We start from the raw sequence: 22,475 nt of genomic DNA on the forward strand, positions 1-22,475 counted from the left end.
TAGGAAGGGAATTGAAGAGAATACAATGAAATGGAAAAGCATTCCATGCTCATGGATTAAAAGAAGACACATTGTTAAAATGTTTATACTACCCAAACAATCAACACATTTAATGCAATCCCTATCAACATACCACCAGCATTTTTCACAGAGCTGGAACAAATAACCCTAAAATTTGTATGGACTCACAAAAGACCCCGAGTAGCCAAATCAATCCTGAAAAAGAAAAACAAAGGCATCACAATTCCGGATTTCAAGCTATTTACAAAACCATAGACATCAAGACAATATGGTACTAATACAAAAACAGACACATAGATCAATGGAACAGAATAGAAAATCCAGAAATGTATCCACAGCTATATAGCCAACTAACTTTCAACAAAGCAAGAAAGAATATCCAGTGGAAAAAAGACAGTCTCTTCAACAAATGGTGCCGGGGAAACTGGATGTAAAGTGCAGAAGAATGAAATGGGAACCATTCTCTTACATCATACTGTAATACCTAAATCTAACTGATTCCATTTTAGAATAAACCTCCATCTTGAGAGCGAACTAGGCCCGAACCCAGTCCCAGGTTCTGCCCTTAGTTGCTTCCCTAGCAACGGCAACAGCCAACCAGTTTAAAACAGGTGCCTATATCCCAAGACGTTCCAGTTGGCAGTCTGCAGTCAGGCCAGATGGGCCAAACCAATCGGGTGCTGACAAGACAGCCTGTACCTATCAGGAGGCTGCCAGGAGGCTGCAAGCTGGAACACCCCAAATTCCACTGTAATCACAATAAAAAGCCCTGCGATCACGAGTTCGGGGCTCCATACCATCACCACTGCATCGGGGTGCATTGGAGTTCCTGCTTGAGATTGTAATAAAGACCCTTTTGTACTTGCATCGGTGTCAGCTCCTTGGGGGTCTCAGGAGACTCGCGAATCAGGCATAACAATACACAAAGATAAATTCAAATGGATGAAAGATGTAAATGTAATACAGGAAACCATCAAAATCCTAAAGGAGAACACAGGCAGCAATCTCTTTTTCCTCAGCCAGAGCAACTTCTCACTAGACACGGCGCTGACGGCAAGGGAAAGGAAGCAAAAATGAACTATCAAGGCTTCATCAAGATAAAAAGCTTTTTCACAGTGAAAGAAACAATCAACAAACTTAAAGGCAGCCTACAGAATGGGAGAAGATACTTGCAAATGACATATCTGATCTGTTCAGATAGATCCAAAATCTATAAAGAACTTAGCAAACTTAACACCCAAAAGACAAACAACCCAATTAAGAAATAGTCAGAAGACACGATAGACACTTTTCCAAAGAAGACATCCAGATGGCTAACAGACACATGAAAAGATGCTCAACATCACTTGTCATCAGGGAAATACAAATCAAAACCACAATGAGATACCACCTCCCACCTGTCAGAATGGCAAAAATTAACAACACAGTAAACAACAGATGTTGGCAAGGATGCTGAAAAAGAGGAGCCTTCTTGCACTGCTGCTGGGAATGCAAACTGATGCAGCTACTCTGTAAAACAGTATGGATGTATCTCAAAACACGAAAAACAGGGGACTACCCTACAAACCAGCAATTCTTCTATTAGGTATTTACCCAAAGCATACAAAAATACAGACCTGAAGGGCACCCTAATGTTTATAGCAGCATTATCAACAACAGCCAAACTATGGAGAGAGCCCAAATGTCCAACGACTGATGAATGGATAAAGAAGATGTGGTGTGTGTGTGTGTAATGAAATATTATTCAGCCACCAAAAAGAATGAAATCTTGCATTTGCAACAATATAGGTAGAGACAGAATGTATTATACCAAGCAAAATAAGTCAATGAGAAAAGACAAATACCATATAATTTAAATCATACGTGGAATTTAAGAAACAAAATGGAAGAACATATTGTGAGTGGGGGGGGGGGGGGGCAAGGGGGAACCACAAGAGACTCTTTACAATAGAGAACAAACTAAGGGTTGATAGAGGGAGGTGGGTGGGAGATAGGCTAGATAAGTAATGGCTATTAAGGAGGGCACTTTGTAATGAGCACTGGGTATTGTATGTAAGTGATGAATCAATGAATTCTGCTCCTGAAACCAATATTGCACTGAGTTAATTAAAATTTAAATTAAGAAATATATGTTAAGAAAAATTAAAGGGGGTGCTTGGGTGGCTCAGGTCACGATCTCATGACTCATGAGTTCGAGCCCTGTGTCAGGCTCTTTGCTGACAGCTCAGAGCGTGGAGCCTGTTTTGGATTCTGTGTGTGTGTGTGTGTGTGTGTGTGTGTGTGTGTGTGTGTGTGTTCTCCTCTCCCACTCATGGTCTGTCTCTCTCTCTCTCAAAAATAAATTTAAAAATAAATAAATAAATAATAAATAACAAATAAATAAATAAAAGTAAATAGATGGAGAAAAATATACCATGTTAAATTAAACAAAAGAAAGCAGGAGTAGCTATATTAATTTCAGCCAGAGCAGGTATCAAAGCAAGGAAATAAGAAGGTCATTACATAATGATAAAAAGGTCAGTTCTCCAAGAAGACATGATATTCATATGTATGTGCCTAACAACAGAGCATCAATCCATGTGAGGCAAAAACTGATAGAATTGCAAGGAAACACAGATGTATCTGCTACCATAGTTGGAGACTTCAATACCCCTCTCTCAGAAATGGACAGAATGAGCAGGTAGGAAATCAATAAGGACATAAGTGAATTCAATAACAATGTTATCAACCGTTTATAATTCACATCTACAGATTACTTCATCTGACAACAGAACACATATCCTTCCCATAGTTATACAGCATATTCAGCCAGATAGACCACAGTCTGGGACATAAAGCAAACCTGTTATTAACAGATTTAAAAGAACAGAAATCTTCCTCTCTCACTCTATAGTATAATTAAACTAGAAATTAGTAACAAATAGATAATTGAAAAATTCAATAATACATAGAGATCAAATAACACCCTTCTAAATAACACATGGGTCAAAGAAGTAATCTGAAACAAAATTTTAAAATACTTTGAACCTGAGGTGCCTGAGTGGCTCAGTCCAGTAAGTGACCGACTCTTGGTTTCAGCTCAGGTCATGATCTCACGGTTCATGAATTTGAGCCCCGTGTCCAGCTCCGTGCGGGCAGTATGTAACCTGCTTGGAATGCTCTCTCCCTCTCTTTCTGCCCCTGCCCTGTCTGTGCTCGCTCTCTCTCAAAATAAATAAATAAACATTACAATTTTTTTTAAATTTGACTTTAAAAAATAAAGATAAATAAAATATTTTGAAACTAATTAAAATAAAAACACACATCAAAAATTGTGGAATGGAGAAAAAGCAATGCTGAGGGATTTAGAGCACTAAATGCATACATTAGAAAAGAAGAAATGTCTAAAATCAATCACTATGTTTCCACCCTGGGAAACTAGAAAAAGAAGAGCAAATTAAACCCAAAGTAAGACAAGAAGTAAAGAAATAAGACTTAGAGCAGAAATCAATGAAATTGAAAATAAGAAATCAAGGAAGAAACTCAATGATATGAAAAGCTACTTCTTTGAAAAGACTGATAAAATCAATAAGCCTCTTGCCAGGCTAACTGAGAAAAAAGAGAGAGAGAGAATACAAATTCCTAATATCAGAAATTAAAGAGGAACTGTCACTACAGTTCCCATGGAAAATTAAAATGACTAAAGAAATGCTATGAACAACTCTATGTTCACATATTTGATAACATAGATAAAGCAGACCAATTCTGAAACATACAATCTGCCAAAATTCACCCAAGAAGACATAAAATTTCAGTTTTGTAAGATGAAAAAGTCCTAGAGATCTATTGCACAACAATGTGAATATACTTAATATTCCTGAAATGTGCACTTAAAAATGTTTAGTGAGTTTTATTATGTTTGTGTTAACATAATTAAGATAAGATGGTGTCTTAGTCGGTTAAGCGTCGAACTTTCGCTTAGGTCATGATCTCGTGGTTCGTGGGTTCGAGCCCCGCGTCGGGCTCTGTGCTGACTGCCAGCTCAGAGCCTGGAGCCTGTTTCAGTCTGTGACCCCCTCTCTCTCTGATCCTTCCCTGCTCACACTGTCTCTCTCTCCCTCTCCTAAAAATAAATAAAACATTTTAAAAAAAAAAGATAAGATTAAAAATAAATACCTCACACAGCCTGAGAAAGTCCCGTTTTACTCTGGTTGTCTCAGCAACCTTTATCCACTAATAATTCCATAAATATAAAACATTTTTTCAGGTGCATGTGATAGTGTACTGCTTAACCAGGCAAACAGTTTTAGGCTCTTTTTCACCTTAAATGATAAATATTGCCCTAACTATGGACTCAAAGATACTGAACATACCAAAAGAGACACTAATCCAGTCTTTCCTTATTTATACCATCTAGAACTGATGTATCTATCCTGAGAGAAAGCTGCTACTTGTCTGTAATGACAATATTTCATACATGGCACCAATCTGTGCTAGAGTATTAAACAAAAATATGGCTACAATCAGCTATCATTTGTTATGCCTACCAATGAGATTTAGATAATTAAAGGCTAATCAAGTTTATTAACAGCACATAAGAGGGTACAGATAGCACAGAGAAAACATAAGAGATTCCTCCAAGCCATACGAAGAAAGTTGGGGAGGGTAATGTTTATTAATAAACTAGAAGTATCAAGTACTACAAACAAAGCAAGGGAAGTGAGTACATATTTGAAGAAGAGGCCTCCTATGAACACAATTTTATAATTAAAATATGAGACAAAAAATGACCCCTTCATCATGACTAATATAGGTAGGAAAAGGACACCCAGCCCATGTCTCCTTCTTGGTGAAGTAAACAGGCTGCTGAAGAAGAATGTTGAGAATACTTATAAAGGGGGATAAAAATGCTTATGAACAGTGAGAACAATGCTCATACAAGCCTTCACTTTTCAGCAAATGGAACTATTCATATATTTTCAAAAATATTTTAACTTCAAAAATTTGACAGTTTATTACACCTTCGTTAAAAACCACAAAGGAATCAGGGTGCCAGATGGTTCAGTCAGTTAAGCATCGGACTTTGGCTCAGGTCACGATCTCACAATTCATGGGTTTGAACCCCACATCAGGCTCTGTCTGTGCTGACAGCTCAGAGCCTGGAAGTTGCTTTGGATTCTGTATCTCCCTCTCTCTCTGCTCCTTCCCAGCTCACACACTTTCTCTCTCAAAAATAAGTAAACATTAAAAAAAAAAAAAAAGAATCAACAGCCTCTGCAAATGTTTTACTTATCTACATTTCCTAAAAAAGTTACACAGGTTATTATGTGCCTAATGATAGATTATACAACATTATGGAACTCTTCTTAATCTTCACGTAATATTTATTATAATTTATTGCTTTAGAAAACTAAGATATCACAGTTTGGACTGAAAATATTCTGGATTGGAGAAAAACTTATTTTTACTCATTTAAAACTTAAATTATCCATTTAATAATTCTTATTTACTGTTTTCCTATTCTCTTCCAAAACAGAGGCCAGCAGACACAAGAGCAAACAGCTCTTACCGACAGAGTCACCCCGAATAGTGCAGCACACAGTGACTCTAACCCTGAGCAGAGCCTAGTTCTCAGTCATGGCTACATAAGGCTTGAACACGCCTCTGCTTTTGGTCAAATGCTTAAAAAGTCATTGAGCGGTTCTGTTTTCATTCCTTTAGGAGTAGAAAAATTTTCAAAAATCAGGTAGAAGATGGTAGGGAAAGTATACATTGACTTGCATTTCTTAGCCCTGGATTAATTATTGGGCTTTCAATTTTCTCATAGCCTTTTAAAAACTAATTTTCTTGTTTTGATTAAGAGGCATTTCATTTGACCTCCCTCCAGGGCTAACTGTTGACAAAAACATATTCCTTAATGTCCGCGCATGAAGCAACTAAGCCGTATTGAGATGCAGTTACATCACAGCAGCAGCGACAACTGGTAAGAAATGAGCAGTTGTTTAATCATTCATTTGTTCATCTATTCATTTATGCAATATGTACTTATCGAGTTCCCTGTCCTTCAGCACTTGGGCCTCAAGTTTAATCTGTGCTGCCTGGAGCTGAATAGTTGGATCTTCCCTACCTGGAAGCATGGGTTGTCCTTTGTTTACAATTGGAAATTCTCGACAGATTTCGCCATCCTCTTGATCTCGTGCTAACCAGCGGTGAACAGGTATATAAAACTTTTTTCCAGAATTCATGTTCCACAACTGTATCTACAGTAGCAACAATATTTCTTGTGAAAAATGTAGGAATACTTTATCAGAGTCAAATAAAAGCTTTCATCCCAGCCTAACACTTAGCTCACAGAAGACCGTGTTACTTTTTTTAATACAAGAAGCTGTTGAATACTTGACAAGAAAAGTGCTAATTTCTACTTTTATTGCCAAATCCAGTAAAATGGCATTTCTTTTCTTTATTTTGAAATTTTTCTATTTTTAATTTCTTTATACTGAAATTCTAAACATGCCAATTTCCCCCCAAGCTTTCTAATTTTCATCAATATTTTCCCATTTAAAAAGAGATATTTCTAATTTTTAAAAACCTATTACTTTCTATTCTAATCTCTTAGTAATACATTTTTCATTTCAAAATGACTTTATAAAATGTTAGCATGAGCTTAGATTTCACATCCTACAGATTCAAACTTATAGTTTCCTCTGTGGGTCCTCAGCAATGAATGAAATTTAGGCAATAATTCTTAATTTGGGTACCTATTATGCCATATTATATCTATTCCATTTATCCTGGAGTTAAACAAAGGTGTTAATAAATTCTGTTGGGATCAGATGAATACGAAAAATCATTAAAAAGGAGAAATTATTATTTCTGATTCTAGAATTTACCTTTTCATGAGTAGGTACATAATTATTCTTTTAAAAGTTTCAGTGAGTGTTATTTTATTTCTTAAATTCATCTTATAGCCTTTAAAATGCCTTAATCAGAGATTTCCTATTTTAATGTGTTTAAGAAATCAAGTTCTTTTAAAAGTAGATTTTTGAATGTGGGGGGAGGGGGGATGGGCATGGAGGAGGACACTTGTGGGGATGAGCACTGAGTGTTATGTGGAAACTAATTTGACAATAAACTATTTGTAAAATAAAATAAAATAAAATACATATTTATATAAAAAAAAAAAGTAGATTTTTGACTCCTAAACTTACTAATTCTGTGGATCTTGGTAAGGTCCAAAAATTTGCATTCATAAATTCACACCCTGTGTGATTTTGATACAATCACACTTTTAGAAAGGCTTCCTAAAAATCACCCAGAATTACCATTGGCTTACAAGGCTGCTGACAGCACTATTTGATTTGGTTACTTTAAGTAAAGCTCAAGGCAAATCACCTGAGAAATACAAAATAAACCACCATTTGAAACTTTTTATTCTGTACTCTTCTTAACTAAACTTGAAAGAACGAAGATTGAAGTCCTAAAAGTAATGTGATTATTTTATAGGTGTGGAAATAGTGTATCATTATTGCTATAATGGAGTAGATGTTTTAATTCAAATCCATTTGAGTTATGGGCACAAGTTGGCTTACTTTAAATTTTAAATTTTAAACGTTAAACTTCTAAACTATAAGAATTGAACAGAAAATTCCCAGCCCACTATCTACCAATGTAATTTGGCAAAGTTAGTAAATTATATAAAGGCTTTACCTGTCTAGAATAAGACTTTAAATCAAGAACATCTCTCTTTCTCACCAGTACTAAAAACAGCCATGTACACTCAGGCAAACAAGTTGCCTTCACAGAGAGTGATCGCCACAGAAAGACAACAGGAATGTTCAGCCTAATTTTTTTTAATGTTTTATTTATTGCTGAGAGAGAGAGAGAGAGAGAGAGAGAGAGGCAGCGTGAGTAGGGGAGAGTCAGAGAGAGAGGGAGACACAGAATCAGAAGCCGCTTAACCGACTGAGCCACCCCTGTTCAACCTAACTTTTTGTCTTTCCTCTGCAATATTATAAAATATTTTCAGATCACTCAACCACTATCTCAACATCCCAGCTGTGTGTGTGTGTGTGTGTGTGTGTGTGTGTGTGTGTCTGTGTGTGTATAAGCAATATGTAAAAGCATATATATAATGAATATAATATTTCTTATTGGTTATCACTCAGATCAGATGGCAGAAGGATTAATGATAATTTTCATAAGTTAGCTTACTAGAGGACAAAAAATAAAATATATTATCATATATAATCACATAAGTGTCAATTGGAATATCATACTTCAAAAACTCTAGAACATAAAAGAGAATTATTTCATATAGAAGTGAGGCATTAATTTTGAATTTTGAAATCTAACTTCTAGGGGCGCCTGGGTGGCTCAGTCAGGTAAGCGTCCAACTTCGGCTCAGGTCATGATCTCATGGTTCGTGGGTTCGAGCCCCGCGTCAAGCTCTGTGCTGACTGTCAGCTCAGAGCCTGGAGCCTGTTTCAGATTCTGTATCTCCCTCTCTCTCTGACCCTCTCCTGCTCTCTCTCTCTCTCTCAGATATAAATAAAATACTAAAAAAAAAAGAAATCTAACTTCTACATTCATATTTTCATTAAGTGAGTTTTATTTTTTCAATTTCCTTCATGGATTCTTATGACTTTAACATAAAGAAGGTGGCATTATTAACAACTATATGTATCTGCTAATAGAATAAAAGTATTTTTAAGGGATTCCTCATCTTCCACAAATTTTTCATTAATTTTTTCACATATTTAAAACAGTAGAACAAGTTTGCCAAGAATATCAGGAGTTTGACTAGATGCTCTTTGCATTTTAAAAACTTGCTTACCTAAGTTCATTTATTTTGAAAAGACAGAAGATGGAAATACACCACACACAAAAATGGAAAACAAGATTTCTGATGATCATTGTTGAAGATCTCCACTTTTTGTTAATTATGGCAATAAGTAAAACTTTTAATTCTGAGTAAGGTAGAAAATTCAAGCCCATTTTTGCTAAGTAAATGTATTCAGGTGGCATTATTTGTTTAGCATGAATAGACCAAATTTGAGAACTGGCATTCAAGTCTAACAGATTATTACTTCATCAATACAAATGGTCTACTTTTACAACACTCACCAGTCACCTTTTTATCACTAGTGCAACTGTATCAAGAGGCAGTATAAGTCCCAAAACACTATTTTGTACACCTGAAACTAATTTAACATTGTATTTCAACTGTACTTCAATAAAAAAATAATAAAATAATAATTCATGCAAAAAAAAATGACAACAATGATGAAGCAGCAGCAACAGTGGAGAGTTTAAACAGAGTCCCAAGTACTTTCTTTTCTTTGCAAAGAGACAAAAGGATTATTCAGCTGAGGTGCTTCCCACAAGATATTAGGAGTTAAATTATTAATCAGAACATATGATACTGTTTTTTTTTGAGAAATACGCAGACTAAAAGAGATTCTAGGTTTGACTCAATCAATTCATAACAGGTGTGAAATGCCTCCTTGACGTTGAACTGCTGAACAGAATTTGCAGAAGGGTTTTGCAAAGGATGTGAGTCTTGATATGTCTTTACCTCTTTACAGTGCCAGGAAGGGGAGAGTCCGGAGTTAGTATGACCAATACGAATCTTAAAGAGTGTTCCAATATCTCCAACCACGATCTAAAAAGGAACCAATAAAATGTCTTTCAATGTAACTGAACAAAACCCATTTAAAAATAGCTCATATTAGGACATTATGTGTCAAAAAAAAGGGGTCAAACTGGCGCTGAAGGAGTCCTGGAACAAATTATAGCAGAGAACTCCCCCAATCTGGGGAAGGAAACAGACGTTAAAATCCAAGAGGCACAGAGAACTCACCTCAGATGTAACTTGAATCACTCTTCTGCACAACGTATCATAGTGAAACTGGCAAAATATAAGGACAAAGAGAGAATTTTGAAAGCAGCTAGGGGGAAAAGGGTCCTAACATACAAAGGGAAACCTATCAGAGTGGTGACAGACCTATCTACTGAAACTTGGCAGGCCAGAAAGGAATGGCAGGAGATCTTCAATGTGATGAACAGAAAATAATATGCAGCCAGAATCCTCTATCCAGCAAGCCTGTCATTCAGAATAGAAGGAGAGATAAAAGTCTTTCCAAATAAACAAAAATTGAAAGAATCTGTCACCACCAAACCAGCCTACAAGAAATCCTGAGGGGGACTATCTGAGGGAAATGTTGCAAGGAACGCAAGATGCTAGAGACACCACCATAAACATGAATTCCACAAATGACACAATGACTCTAAACCCACAAATTTCAATAATAACACTGAATGTAAATGGAATGAATGCTCCAATCAAAAGACACAGGGTAGCAGAATGGATAAAAAAATAAAATCCATCTATTTGCTGTCTACAAGAAAATCATTTTAGACTAGAAGATACCTCCAGATTAAGAGTAAGGGGATGGAGAAATATATATCATGCTACTGGAAATCAAAAGAAAACTGGAGTAGCTATACTTATATCAGACAAACTGGACTTTAAATTAAAGGTAATAACAAGGGATGAAGAAGGGCATTATATAATAATTACAGGGTCTATCCATCAAGAAGAACTACCAATTATAAATGTCTATGCACCAAATATGGGACCACCTAAATATTTAAAACAATTAATCACAAACAGAAACAATCTAATAGATAAGAATGTGCTAATAGCAGGGGACTTCACTACTCTACTTACAGCAATGGATACATCAACCAGAAAGAAAATCACTAAAGAAACAATGCACTTGAATGACACATTGGACCAGATGGATCTGACAGATATATTTAGAAGTTTACACCCTGAGGCCATGGAATTCATTTTCTTCTCAAGTGCGCATGGCACATTCTCCAAGATAGATCACATACTGGGACATAAAGCAGCCCTCAATAAATATAAAAGAATTGAGATCATACCATGCACACTGTCAGATCATAATGCTTTGAAACTTGAAACCAATCACAGGAAGAAATCTGGAAAACCTCCAAAAACATGGAGGTTAAAGAACACCCTACTAAAGAATGAATGGGCCAATCAGGCAATTAGAGAAGAAATTTAAAAATATATGGAAACAAATGAAAATGAAAACACAACAATCCAAACTCTATGGGATGAGGCAAAGGCAGTCCTAAGAGGAAAGTACATTGCACCCCAGGCCTATTTCAAGAAACTAGAAAAAACGCAAGTGCAAAATCTAACAGCTCACCTAAAGGAACTAGAGGCAGAGCAACAAGGGCACCCCAAACCCAGTAGGAGAAGAGAAATAGTAAAAATCAGGGCAGAAAGAAACAACATAGAAACCAAAGAAACAGTTGAACAGATCAATGAAACCAAGAGTTGGTTTTTTGAAAAAATAAACAAAATTGACAAACCTCTAGCCAGGATTCTCAAAAAGAAAAGAGAGAGCACTCAAATAGACAAAATCATGAATGAAAATGGATTTATTACAACCAACCCCTCAGAAATGCAAGCAATCATTAGGGAATACTATTAACAATTATACGCCAACAAACTGGACAACTTAGAAGAAATGGACAAATTCCTAAACACACACTCACTACCAACATTCACAAAGGAAGAGATAGAAAATCTGAATAGACCCATAACAAGTAAAGAAATTGAATCAGTTATCAAAAATCTCCCAACAAATAAGAGCCCTGGGCCAGATGGCTTCCCTGGGGAATTCTACCAGACATTTAAATTAGAGTTAATATCCATTCTTCTCAACCTATTCCAAAAAACTAGAAATTGAAGGAAACTTCCAGACTCATTTTATGAAGCCAGCATCATTCTGATTCCCAAGCCAGAGAGAGCTCCAGCAACAAAAGAGAACTACAGGCCAATATCCTTGATGAATACGGATGCAAAAATCCTCAACAAGATCCTTGCAAATCGAATCCAGCAGCACATAAAAAGAATCATCCACCAAGATCAAGTGGGATTCATTCCTGGGTTACAGGGCTGGTTCAACATTCGCAAATCAATCAATGTGATACATCACATCAATAAAAGAAAAGATAAAAACCATATGATCCTGTCGATAGATGCAGAAAAAGCATTTGACAAAATACAGCATCCCTTCTTAATAAAGACTCTCGAGAAAGTTGGGATAGAAGGAACCTACTTAAACATCATCAAAGCCATCTATGAGAAGCCTTCAGCTAACATCATCCTCAACGGGGAAAAACTGAGAGCTTTCCCCCTGAGATCAGGAACACGACAGGGATGTCCACTCTCACCACTGTTGTTTAACATAGTGCTGGAAGTCCTAGCATCAGCCATCAGACAACAAAAGGAAATCAAAGGCATCAGAATTGGCAAAGAGGAAGTCAAACTTTCACTCTTCGCAGATGACATGATACTCTACATAGAAAACCCGACAGACTCCACCAGAAGCCTACTAGAACTGATCCAAGAATTCAGCCAAGTTGCAGGGTACAAAATCAACGTACAGAAATCGGTTGCATTTTTATACACCAACAATGAAGCAACAGAAAGAGAAATCAAGAAACTGATCCCATTCACAATTGCACAAAAAACCATAAAATACCTCGGAATAAACCTAACCAAGGATACAAGAGATCTGTATGATGAAAACTATAGAAAACTTATGAAGGAAATTGAAGAAGACACAAAGAAATGGAAAAACATTCCATGCTCATGGATAGGAAGAATAAATATAGTTAAGATGTCATTACTACCTAAAGCACTCTACACATTCAATGCAATTCCAATCAAAATTGCACCAGCATACTTCTCAAAACTAGAACAAACTATCCAAAAATTTGTATGGAACCACAAAAGACCCCGAATAGCCAAAGTAATACTGAAAAATAAAACCAAAACGGGAGGTATCACCATCCCAGACTTCAGCCTCTACTACAAAGCTGTCATCCTCAAGACAGTATGGTATTGGCACAAAAACAGACACATAGACCAATGGAACAGAATTGAGAACTCAGAAGTGGACCCAAAAGTATACAGCCAACTGATCTTTGACAAAGCAGGAAAGAATATCCAATGGAAAAAAGACAGCCTTTTTAACAGATGGTGTTGGGAGAACTGGACAGCAACATGCAGAAGAATGAAACTAGATCATTTTCTCACACCATGCACAAAAATCAACTCAAAATGGATAAAGGACCTGAACGTGAGACAGGAAACTATCAACACCCTAGAGGAGAAAGCAGGAAACAACCTCCTTGACCTCCACCGCAGCAACTTCTTACTTGACACATCCCCAAAAGCAAGGGAATCAAGAGCAAAAATAAACTGTTGGGACCTCATCAAGATTAAAAGCTTCTGCACAGCCAAGGAAACAACCCAGAAAATTAATAGGCAACCAACGGAATGGGAAAAGATAGTTGCAAATGACATATCAGATAAAGGGTTAATATCCAGAATCTATAAGGAACTCACCAAACTACACGCCCGAAAAACAAACAACCCAGTGAAGAAATGGGCAGAAGACATGAACAGACACTTCTCCAAAGAGGACATCCAGATGGCCAACAGACACATGAAACGATGCTCAGCATCCCTCCTCAACAGGGAAATACAAATCAAAACCACACTGAGAGACCACCACACCGGTCAGAGTGGCTAAAATGAACAAATCAGAGGACTTAGAAGCTGGCAAGATTGTGGAGAAACGGGCAGCCTCCTACACTGTCGGTGGGAATGTAAACTGGTGCAGCCACTCTGGAAAACAGCGTTGGGGTACCTCAAAAAATTAACAATAGAACTCCCCTATGACCCAGCAATAGCACTGCTAGGAATTTACCCAAGGGATACAGGATTGCTGATGCATAGGGGATATGGTTTATCTACACAATGGAATACTACATGGCAATGACAAAGAATGAAATCTGGCCATGTGTAGCAACATGGATGGAACTTGAGGGTGTTATCCTGAGTGAAATAAGTCAGGCAGAAAAGGACAGATACCATATGTTTACACGTATAGAAAAATTAGGAGGAACTTAACAGAGGACCATGGGGGGAAAGAAGGGGAAAAATAGTCGGGGAGAGGGAGGGAGGCAAACCATGAGAGACTCTTGAATGCTAGAACAAACTGAGGGCTGGTGGGGGTGGGGAAGAGGGTGATGGGCATGGAGGAGGGCATGTGCTGGGATGAGCACTGGGTTTTATATGGAAACCAACTTGACAATAAACTATTTTAAAAAGGGGTCAATCCATCAAGAAATAAATATAAACATGTATACACTTCATAACAAAGCGCAAAAACATATGGAAAAAAATTGACAGAATTGAATAGAGAAATAATCTACAATAACACTTAAAGACTTCAACACCCCCCTTCAAATGATGTATAGAATAACTAGACAGAAGATCAATAAGGAAATTAAGTCCTTGGACAACATTATACACCAACTTGATCTAACAGTAATTTATAGGATATTCCACTCAATAAAAGCAGAATATAGTTCTCTCCAGTGCACCATGGAACATTCATTCTCCAGAACAGACTATATGTTATACTACAAAAAAGTTTTGAAAATTAATTAAGACTGAAATCATCCAGAGAATAGTTTCTAACTAGAAAGGAATGAAATCATAAATCACTACAAGAAGGTAAAATGGAAAATCCACAACTATGTGTAAATTAAAAACCATACTCTTAAGTACCCAATGAGTCAAAGAAACTGCAAGGGAAATTAAAAAATACCTTGAGGTGAATGAAAAACAATAATAATGCCAAAAATATAGGGAATAAAGTAAAAGCAGAGCTCAGAGGGAAATTTTATCTGTAAGTCCTTAAAATCTGAGTGTACCTGAGGAAGGAAATCATTTCAGATGGGTGCCCATCAGCTAAATTGGCAATCTTACTATGAAAAAAATTTTTTCTTTGGAGATACCAACTTAATAAATCCAGAGACTCTAAGCAAAAAGAAGAAGGGAAAGGGGGAAAGAGGAAGGAAAAGACGGGGAGAAAGGGAAGAAAGGGTGGGAAAAAAGAGGTGTGAGGAGAAAACAGATGCAGAGAAGAGAAAGAGGAAGGAAGAGGAAGAAGAACAATGATCTCAAATAATCTAGCTTTACAATAAAGTAAGAGAACTCGAAAAAGAAAATTAAATGCAAAACTACCAAAAGAAATGAAGTAAATATCAGAATGAAGATAAAATTAAAAATAAAATCAATGAAACCAAAAGCTCGTTCGTCAAAAAGAACACCAAAATTTACAAATATTTAGCAGACCTAAAGAAGAGAGAAAGAATACTCAAATTGCTAAAATCAGAAATGAAAATGGAGACATTATTACTAACCTTACAGAAAGAAAAAGTATTACCAAAAAAAAAAAAAAAAGAACATTACTGGGTGCCTGGGTGGCTCAGCAGATTAAGTCCAGCTCAGGTCATGATCTCATAGTTCTCAAATTCGGGCCCCACATCGGGCTTGCTGCTATCAGCGCAGAACCTGCTTTGGATCCTCTGTCCCCCTCTCTCTGCCCCTCCTCTCCTTGCTCTCATTCTCAAAAAAAATTTTTTTTCAAAAAATGTTAAAAAGAAGAACATCATGAATAAATGTATGCCAAAAATTAGATAACCTATATGAAATGGACAAGTCTTAGAAACACACAAAATATCAAAAGTGACTCAGGGAAAAACAGATACTCGAGAGGCCTATTAAAAGTAGAGACTGGGACGCCTGGGTGGCTCAGTTAAGCGTCTGACTTCAGCTCAGACCATGATCTCACGGATCATGAGTTGAAGCCCCGCATCAGGCTCTCTGCTGTCAGTGCAGAGCCCGCTTCAGATCCTCTGTTCCCCTCTCTCTCTGCCCCTCCCCAACTCAAGTGCATGCTCACTTTCTCTCTCAAAAAGGAACATTTTTTTTAAAAAAGTAAAGAGGTTAAACTAGTAATCAAAAACTTTAAGGCCCAGAACATATGGCTTCACTGGTAAATTCTACCAAATACTTTTTTTTATCATTAATATATAATGTTCTTTATGACTGAGGTACAATTGGCATATAACATTATATTACATTCAGGTATACAACATAATGATGTAATATTTGTATAATCAATGAAATGGTCACCACAATAAGTCTAGTTACCATCTGTCACCATGCAAAGTTTTGTAGTATTTTTCCTGTGATGAGAAATTTTAAGATTTACTTAGCAACTTTCAAATGTACAATACAATATTACTAATGGCAGTCATTGCTATATTACATCCCTTCCACTTATTTATTTTATAACTGGAAGTTTGTACCTCTTGACTCTCTTTACCCATTTTACCCAACCCTCAACTCCCTTCACCGCTAAAAACTACCAATCTGTTCTGGGTCCCTATTAGTTTTGTTTTGTTTTTTGTTTTCTTGTTTGTTTTATAAGATTCTGTATATAAGTGAAATCATATGGTATTTTCCTCTCTGACTTATTTCACTTAGTAAATACCCTCAAGGTACACTTATATTGTTGCAAATGGTAAGATTTCATTCCTTTTTTATGACTGAGTAGTATTCCATTATGTATTTATAACACACCTTTATCCATTCATCCATCCATCTATCCAACCAAACATTTGGTTCTTTCTTTATCTTGGATACTGTAAATAATGATGAAATTAACACAGGATTACATATATCTTTTTTTTTCAATGATTTTTTTTATTTTATTTATTTTTTTTAGCTTAATTTTTTCCATTTGGCTGGAAATATCATTAGCAATAAGATATTTTCATGATGGAATTATTAATTTTCAAGTGCTATTTTCTTGTTTTTTTTTACAAATAGTTTATTGTCAAATTAGTTTCCACATAATACTCAGTGCTCATCCCCACAAGTGCCCTCCTCCATGCCTATCCCCCTTCCCCGCCACATCCATCAGTCCTCGGTTTTTGTCAGCATTCAAGAGTCTCTCATGGTTTGCCTCTCTCCCTTTCCCCCACCATTTCCCCCCTTCTTCTCCCCCTTGTTCCTCCGTCAAGTTCCTTCTAATCCTCCTATACGTGCAAACATATGATATTTGTCCTTCTCTGCCTGACTTATTTCGCTCAGCATAACACCCTCAAGGTCCATCCATGTTGCTACACATGGCCAGATTTCATTGTTTCTCATTGCCATGTAGTATTCCATGGTATAGATAAACCACATCTTCTTGATCCATTCATCTGTTGATGGACACTTAGGCTCTTTCCATGTTTTAGCTATTGTGGAGAGTGCTGCTATGAACATTGGGGTACATGTGCTCCTATGCCTCAGCATTTCTGTATCCCTTGGGTAAATTCCTAGCAGTGCTATTGCTGGGTCATAAGGGAGTTCTATTGTTAGTTTCCTGAGGAACCTCCACACTGTTTTCCAGAGGGGCTGTACCAGTTTACATTCCCACCAACAGTGTAGGAGGGTGCCCGTTTCTCCACATCCTCGCCAGCATCTAGAGTTCTCTGATTTGCTCATTTTAGCCACTCTGACTGGCGTGAGGTGGTATCTCAGTGTGGTTTTGATTTGTATTTCCCTGATGAGGAGGGATGCTGAGCATCGTTTCATGTGTCTGTTGGCCATCTGGATGTCCTCTTTGGAGAAGTGTCTGTTCATGTCTTCTGCCCATTTCTTCACTGGGTTGTTTGTTTTTCGGGCGTGTAGTTTGGTGAGTTCCTTATAGATTCTGGATATTAACCCTTTATCTGATATGTCATTTGCAACTATCTTTTCCCATTCCGTTGGTTGCCTATTAATTTTCTGGGTTGTTTCCTTGGCTGTGCAGAAGCTTTTAATCTTGATGAGGTCCCAACAGTTTATTTTTGCTCTTGATTCCCTTGCTTTTGGGGATGTGTCAAGTAAGAAGTTGCTGCGGTGGAGGTCAAGGAGGTTGTTTCCTGCTTTCTCCTCTAGGGTGTTGATAGTTTCCTGTCTCACGTTCAGGTCCTTTATCCATTTTGAGTTGATTTTTGTGCATGGTGTGAGAAAATGATCTAGTTTCATTCTTCTGCATGTTGCTGTCCAGTTCTCCCAACACCATCTGTTAAAAAGGCTGTCTTTTTTCCATTGGATATTCTTTCCTGCTTTGTCAAAGATCAGTTGGCTGTATACTTTTGGGTCCACTTCTGAGTTCTCAATTCTGTTCCATTGGTCTATGGGTCTGTTTTTGTGCCAATACCATACTGTCTTGAGGATGACAGCTTTGTAGTAGAGGCTGAAGTCTGGGATGGTGATACCTCCCGTTTTGGTTTTATTTTTCAGTATTACTTTGGCTATTCGGGGTCTTTTGTGGTTCCATACAAATTTTTGGATAGTTTGTTCTAGTTTTGAGAAGTATGCTGGTGCAATTTTGATTGGAATTGCATTGAATGTGTAGAGTGCTTTAGGTAGTAATGACATCTTAACTATATTTATTCTTCCTATCCATGAGCATGGAATGTTTTTCCATTTCTTTGTGTCTTCTTCAATTTCCTTCATAAGTTTTCTATAGTTTTCATCATACAGATCTCTTGTATCCTTGGTTAGGTTTATTCCGAGGTATTTTATGGTTTTTTGTGCAATTGTGAATGGGATCAGTTTCTTGATTTCTCTTTCTGTTGCTTCATTATTGGTGTATAAAAATGCAACCGATTTCTGTACGTTGATTTTGTACCCTGCAACTTGGCTGAATTCTTGGATCAGTTCTAGTAGGCTTCTGGTGGAGTCTGTCGGGTTTTCTATGTAGAGTATCATGTCATCTGCGAAGAGTGAAAGTTTGACTTCCTCTTTGCCAATTCTGATGCCTTTGATTTCCTTTTGTTGTCTGATGGCTGATGCTAGGACTTCCAGCACTATGTTAAACAACAGTGGTGAGAGTGGACATCCCTGTCGTGTTCCTGATCTCAGGGGGAAAGCTCTCAGTTTTTCCCCGTTGAGGATGATGTTAGCTGAAGGCTTCTCATAGATGGCTTTGATGATGTTTAAGTAGGTTCCTTCTATCCCAACTTTCTCGAGAGTCTTTATTAAGAAGGGATGCTGTATTTTGTCAAATGCTTTTTCTGCATCTATTGACAGGATCATATGGTTTTTATCTTTTCTTTTATTGATATGATGGATCACATTGATTGATTTGCGAATGTTGAACCAGCCCTGTAACCCAGGAATGAATCCCACTTGATCTTGGTGGATGATTCTTTTGATATGCTGCTGGATTCGATTTGCAAGGATCTTGTTGAGAATTTTTGCATCCGTATTCATCAAGGATATTGGCCTATAGTTCTCTTTTTTTGCTGGATCTCTGTCTGGCTTGGGAATCAGAGTGATGCTGGCTTCATAAAATGAGTCCGGGAGTTTTCCTTCGACTTCTATTTTTTGGAATAGCTTGAGAAGAATTGGGATTAATTCTGTTTTAAATGTCTGGTAGAATTCCCCAGGGAAACCATCAGGTCCAGGGCTCTTATTTGTTGGGAGATTTTTGATCACTGATTCGATTTCTTCACTCGTTATGGGTCTGTTCAGGTTTTCTATTTCTTCCCGTGTGAATTTTGGTAGTGAGTGTGTGTTTAGGAATTTGTCCATTTCTTCTAAGTTGTCCAATTTGTTGGCATATAATTTTTCATAGTATTCCCTGATAATTGCTTGTATTTCTGAGGGGTTGGTTGTAATAAGTCCATTTTCATTCATAATTTTGTCTATTTGGGTGCTCTCTCTTTTCTTTTTGATAAGCCTGGCTAGAGGTTTGTCAATTTTGTTTACTTTTTCAAAAAACCAACTCTTGGTTTCATTGATCTGTTCAATTGTTTCTTTGGTCTCTATGTTGTTTATTTCTGCTCTAATTTTTACTATTTCTCTTCTTCTACTGGGTTTAGGGCGTTCTTGTTGCTCTGCCTCTAGCTCCTTTAGGTGAGCTGTTAGATTTTGGACTTGTGCTTTTTCTAATCTCTTGAAATAGGCCTGGAGAGCAATGTACTTTCCTCTTAGGACTGCCTTGGCCGCATCCCATAGATTTTGAATTGTTGTGTTTTCATTTTCATTTGTTTCCATATATTTTTTAATTTCCTCTCTAATTGCCTGATTGGCCCATTCATTCTTTAGAAGGGTGTTCTTTAACCTCCATGTTTTTGGCGGTTTTCCAGACTTCTTCCTGTAATTGATTTCAAGTTTCAAAGCATTGTGATCTGACAGTGTGCATGGTATGATCTCTATTCTTTTATATTTATTGAGGGCTGCTTTATGTCCCAGTATGTGATCTATCTTGGAGAATGTGCCATGCGCACTTGAGAAGAAAGTAAATTCCCTGGCCTCAGGATGTAAAGTTCTAAATATATCCGTCAGATCCATCTGGTCCAATGTGTCTTTCAAGTCCATTATTTCTTTAGTGATTTTCTGTCTGGTTGACCTATCCATTGCTGTAAGCGGAGTATTAAAGTCCCCTGCTATTAGCACATTCTTATCTATAAGCTTGTTTCTGTTTGTGATTAATTGTTTTAGATATTTAGGTGCTCCCATATTCGGTGCGTAGACATTTATGATTGTTAGTTCTTCCTGATGGATGGACCCTGTAATTATTATGTAGTGCCCTTCTTCATCTCTTGTGATTGTCTTTAATTTAAAGTCCAGTTTGTCTGATATAAGTATCGCTACTCCGGCTTTCTTTTGATTTCCTGTAGCATGATATATATTTCTCCATCCCCTTACTTTTAATCTGAAGGTATCTTCCCGTCTAAAATGAGTTTCTTGTAGACAGCATATTGATGGATTTTGTTTTTTAATCCATTCTGCTACCCTATGTCTTTTGATTGGAGCATTCAGCCCATTTACATTCAGTGTTATTATTGAAATATGTGGGTTTAGAGTCTTTGTATCTTTTGTAGGGTTCATGTTTGTGGTGGTGTCTCTGGTATCTTTGTTCCTTGCAACCTTTCCTTCAGAGCATCCCCCTCAGGATTTCTTGTAGGGCTGGCTTCGTGGTGACAAATTCTTTCAATTTCTGTTTATTTGGAAAGGTTTTTATCTCTCCTTCTATTTTGAATGACAGGCTTGCTGGATAGAGGATTCTTGGCTGCATATTTTTACCGTTCATCACATTGAAGATTTCCTGCCATTCCTTTCTAGCCTGCCAAGTTTCAGTAGATAGGTCTGTCACCACTCTGATAGGTTTCCCTTTGTATGTTAGGGCCCTTTTCTCCCTAGCTGCTTTCAAAATTCTCTCTTTGTCCTTGTATTTGGCCATTTTCACTATGATATGTCGTGCAGAAGATCGATTCAGGTTACGTCTGAGGGGAGTCCTCTGAGCCTCTTGTACTTCCACATTTACTTCCTTCCCCAGGTCGGGGAAGTTCTCTGCTATAATTTGTTCCAGGACTCCTTCAGCACCTTTCCCTCTCTCTTCCTCTTCTGGGATTCCTATGATACGGATATTGTTGCGTTTGACCGTATCGCTGAGCTCTCGAATTCTTCTTTCCTGTTCCTGGATCAGTTTGTCTCTTTTTTTGTCAGCTTCTTGTTTTTCTATAATGGTGTCTTCTATATCACTTATTTTCCTTTCTGTCTCTTCAATCCATGCATTGGAGGCCTCTAATTTATTATGTATCTCATTTATCGCATTTTTTAATTCTTTATGCCTGTTTTTATTTTCCATTCTGTCTGTAGCCATAGTTTCTTTGATGTCCCCTATGTTTTTTTCAAGCCCAGCTATTAATTTTACCATTATTATTCTAAAATCTTGTTCAGTGATGCTGCTGATAGCTGTTTTGAGCAGTTCATTAGCTGTCATTTCTTCTTGGAGTTTCTTTGGAGGAGAGGTCTTTCGTTTCGTCATTTTAGTTAGCTTTCCGGCTCTTGTTGGTTTTAAAGACCTGTTATGCTCTCTGTTTCTATGAGCGCTGCTATATCCAAGAAGACTCTTTGACTTTCCAGGGCCTATCCTTTCAGAGAGTGTTTTTTGAATGGTATCACTTGGTCTCTCTTATTGGGACCTTGGTTATTTTATTTTCCTATTCGTAGTGATATTTGGGACTCTCCACCTTGTGTACTCTAGCTTGTTTCTTGATGTAGCCCTGGAAAAGAAAACAGACAGACAAACACACAGGGCGCAAGAGCACACAAACGCACAGGCTAATTCAACTAACATGCAAAGCGAGAGGGAAAACGAAAAAGTTAAGAGAAAAGACGGAGGCGGGAGGGCGAATAATATGGAGTATAAAATACACAAAAGGGACAAAAAGGGGAAAAGAAAAGGAAAAAAGAAGAAAACCAATGGACGAAGAACGGTTTAAAGCATATACCTGGATTTCCCAGCTACAGTTAAATAGCCGTGTGTATGCAGTGCTGGTTGAAAAGCAGAGAAAAGAGAGAGAAGGCAGGGCACGATAAGGCAAAATTGGAAATAGAATGAACAGGCAGAAGGGATAAGAAGCTTTTTTCAAAGAGGTAAAGGGTAGAATATGGTTGGATAGGTGAGAGAAGGGTGCTGGAATTATCCAGAGAAACTATATAGTCTAATTACTCCTGAGAGAAA

The 22,475-nt window shown here is 37.3% G+C and overlaps 1 protein-coding gene across 1 annotated transcript in view; it reads right to left on the reverse strand.

The window, feature by feature from the left end:
- Positions 1-22,475, reverse strand: part of RP1 (RP1 axonemal microtubule associated) — a 284,132-nt gene that overhangs the window by 215,763 nt on the left and 45,894 nt on the right. Inside the window, 2 exon segments of the mRNA XM_039256605.1 lie at positions 6,128-6,260; positions 9,575-9,661. Of these exon segments, the coding sequence (XP_039112536.1) occupies positions 6,128-6,260; positions 9,575-9,661 (220 nt within the window).

The sequence above is a fragment of the Hyaena hyaena genome, unplaced genomic scaffold (assembly GCF_003009895.1).
Source record: "Hyaena hyaena isolate Hyena2069 unplaced genomic scaffold, ASM300989v1 scaffold_578, whole genome shotgun sequence".
Taxonomy (NCBI): Eukaryota; Metazoa; Chordata; class Mammalia; order Carnivora; family Hyaenidae; genus Hyaena; species Hyaena hyaena.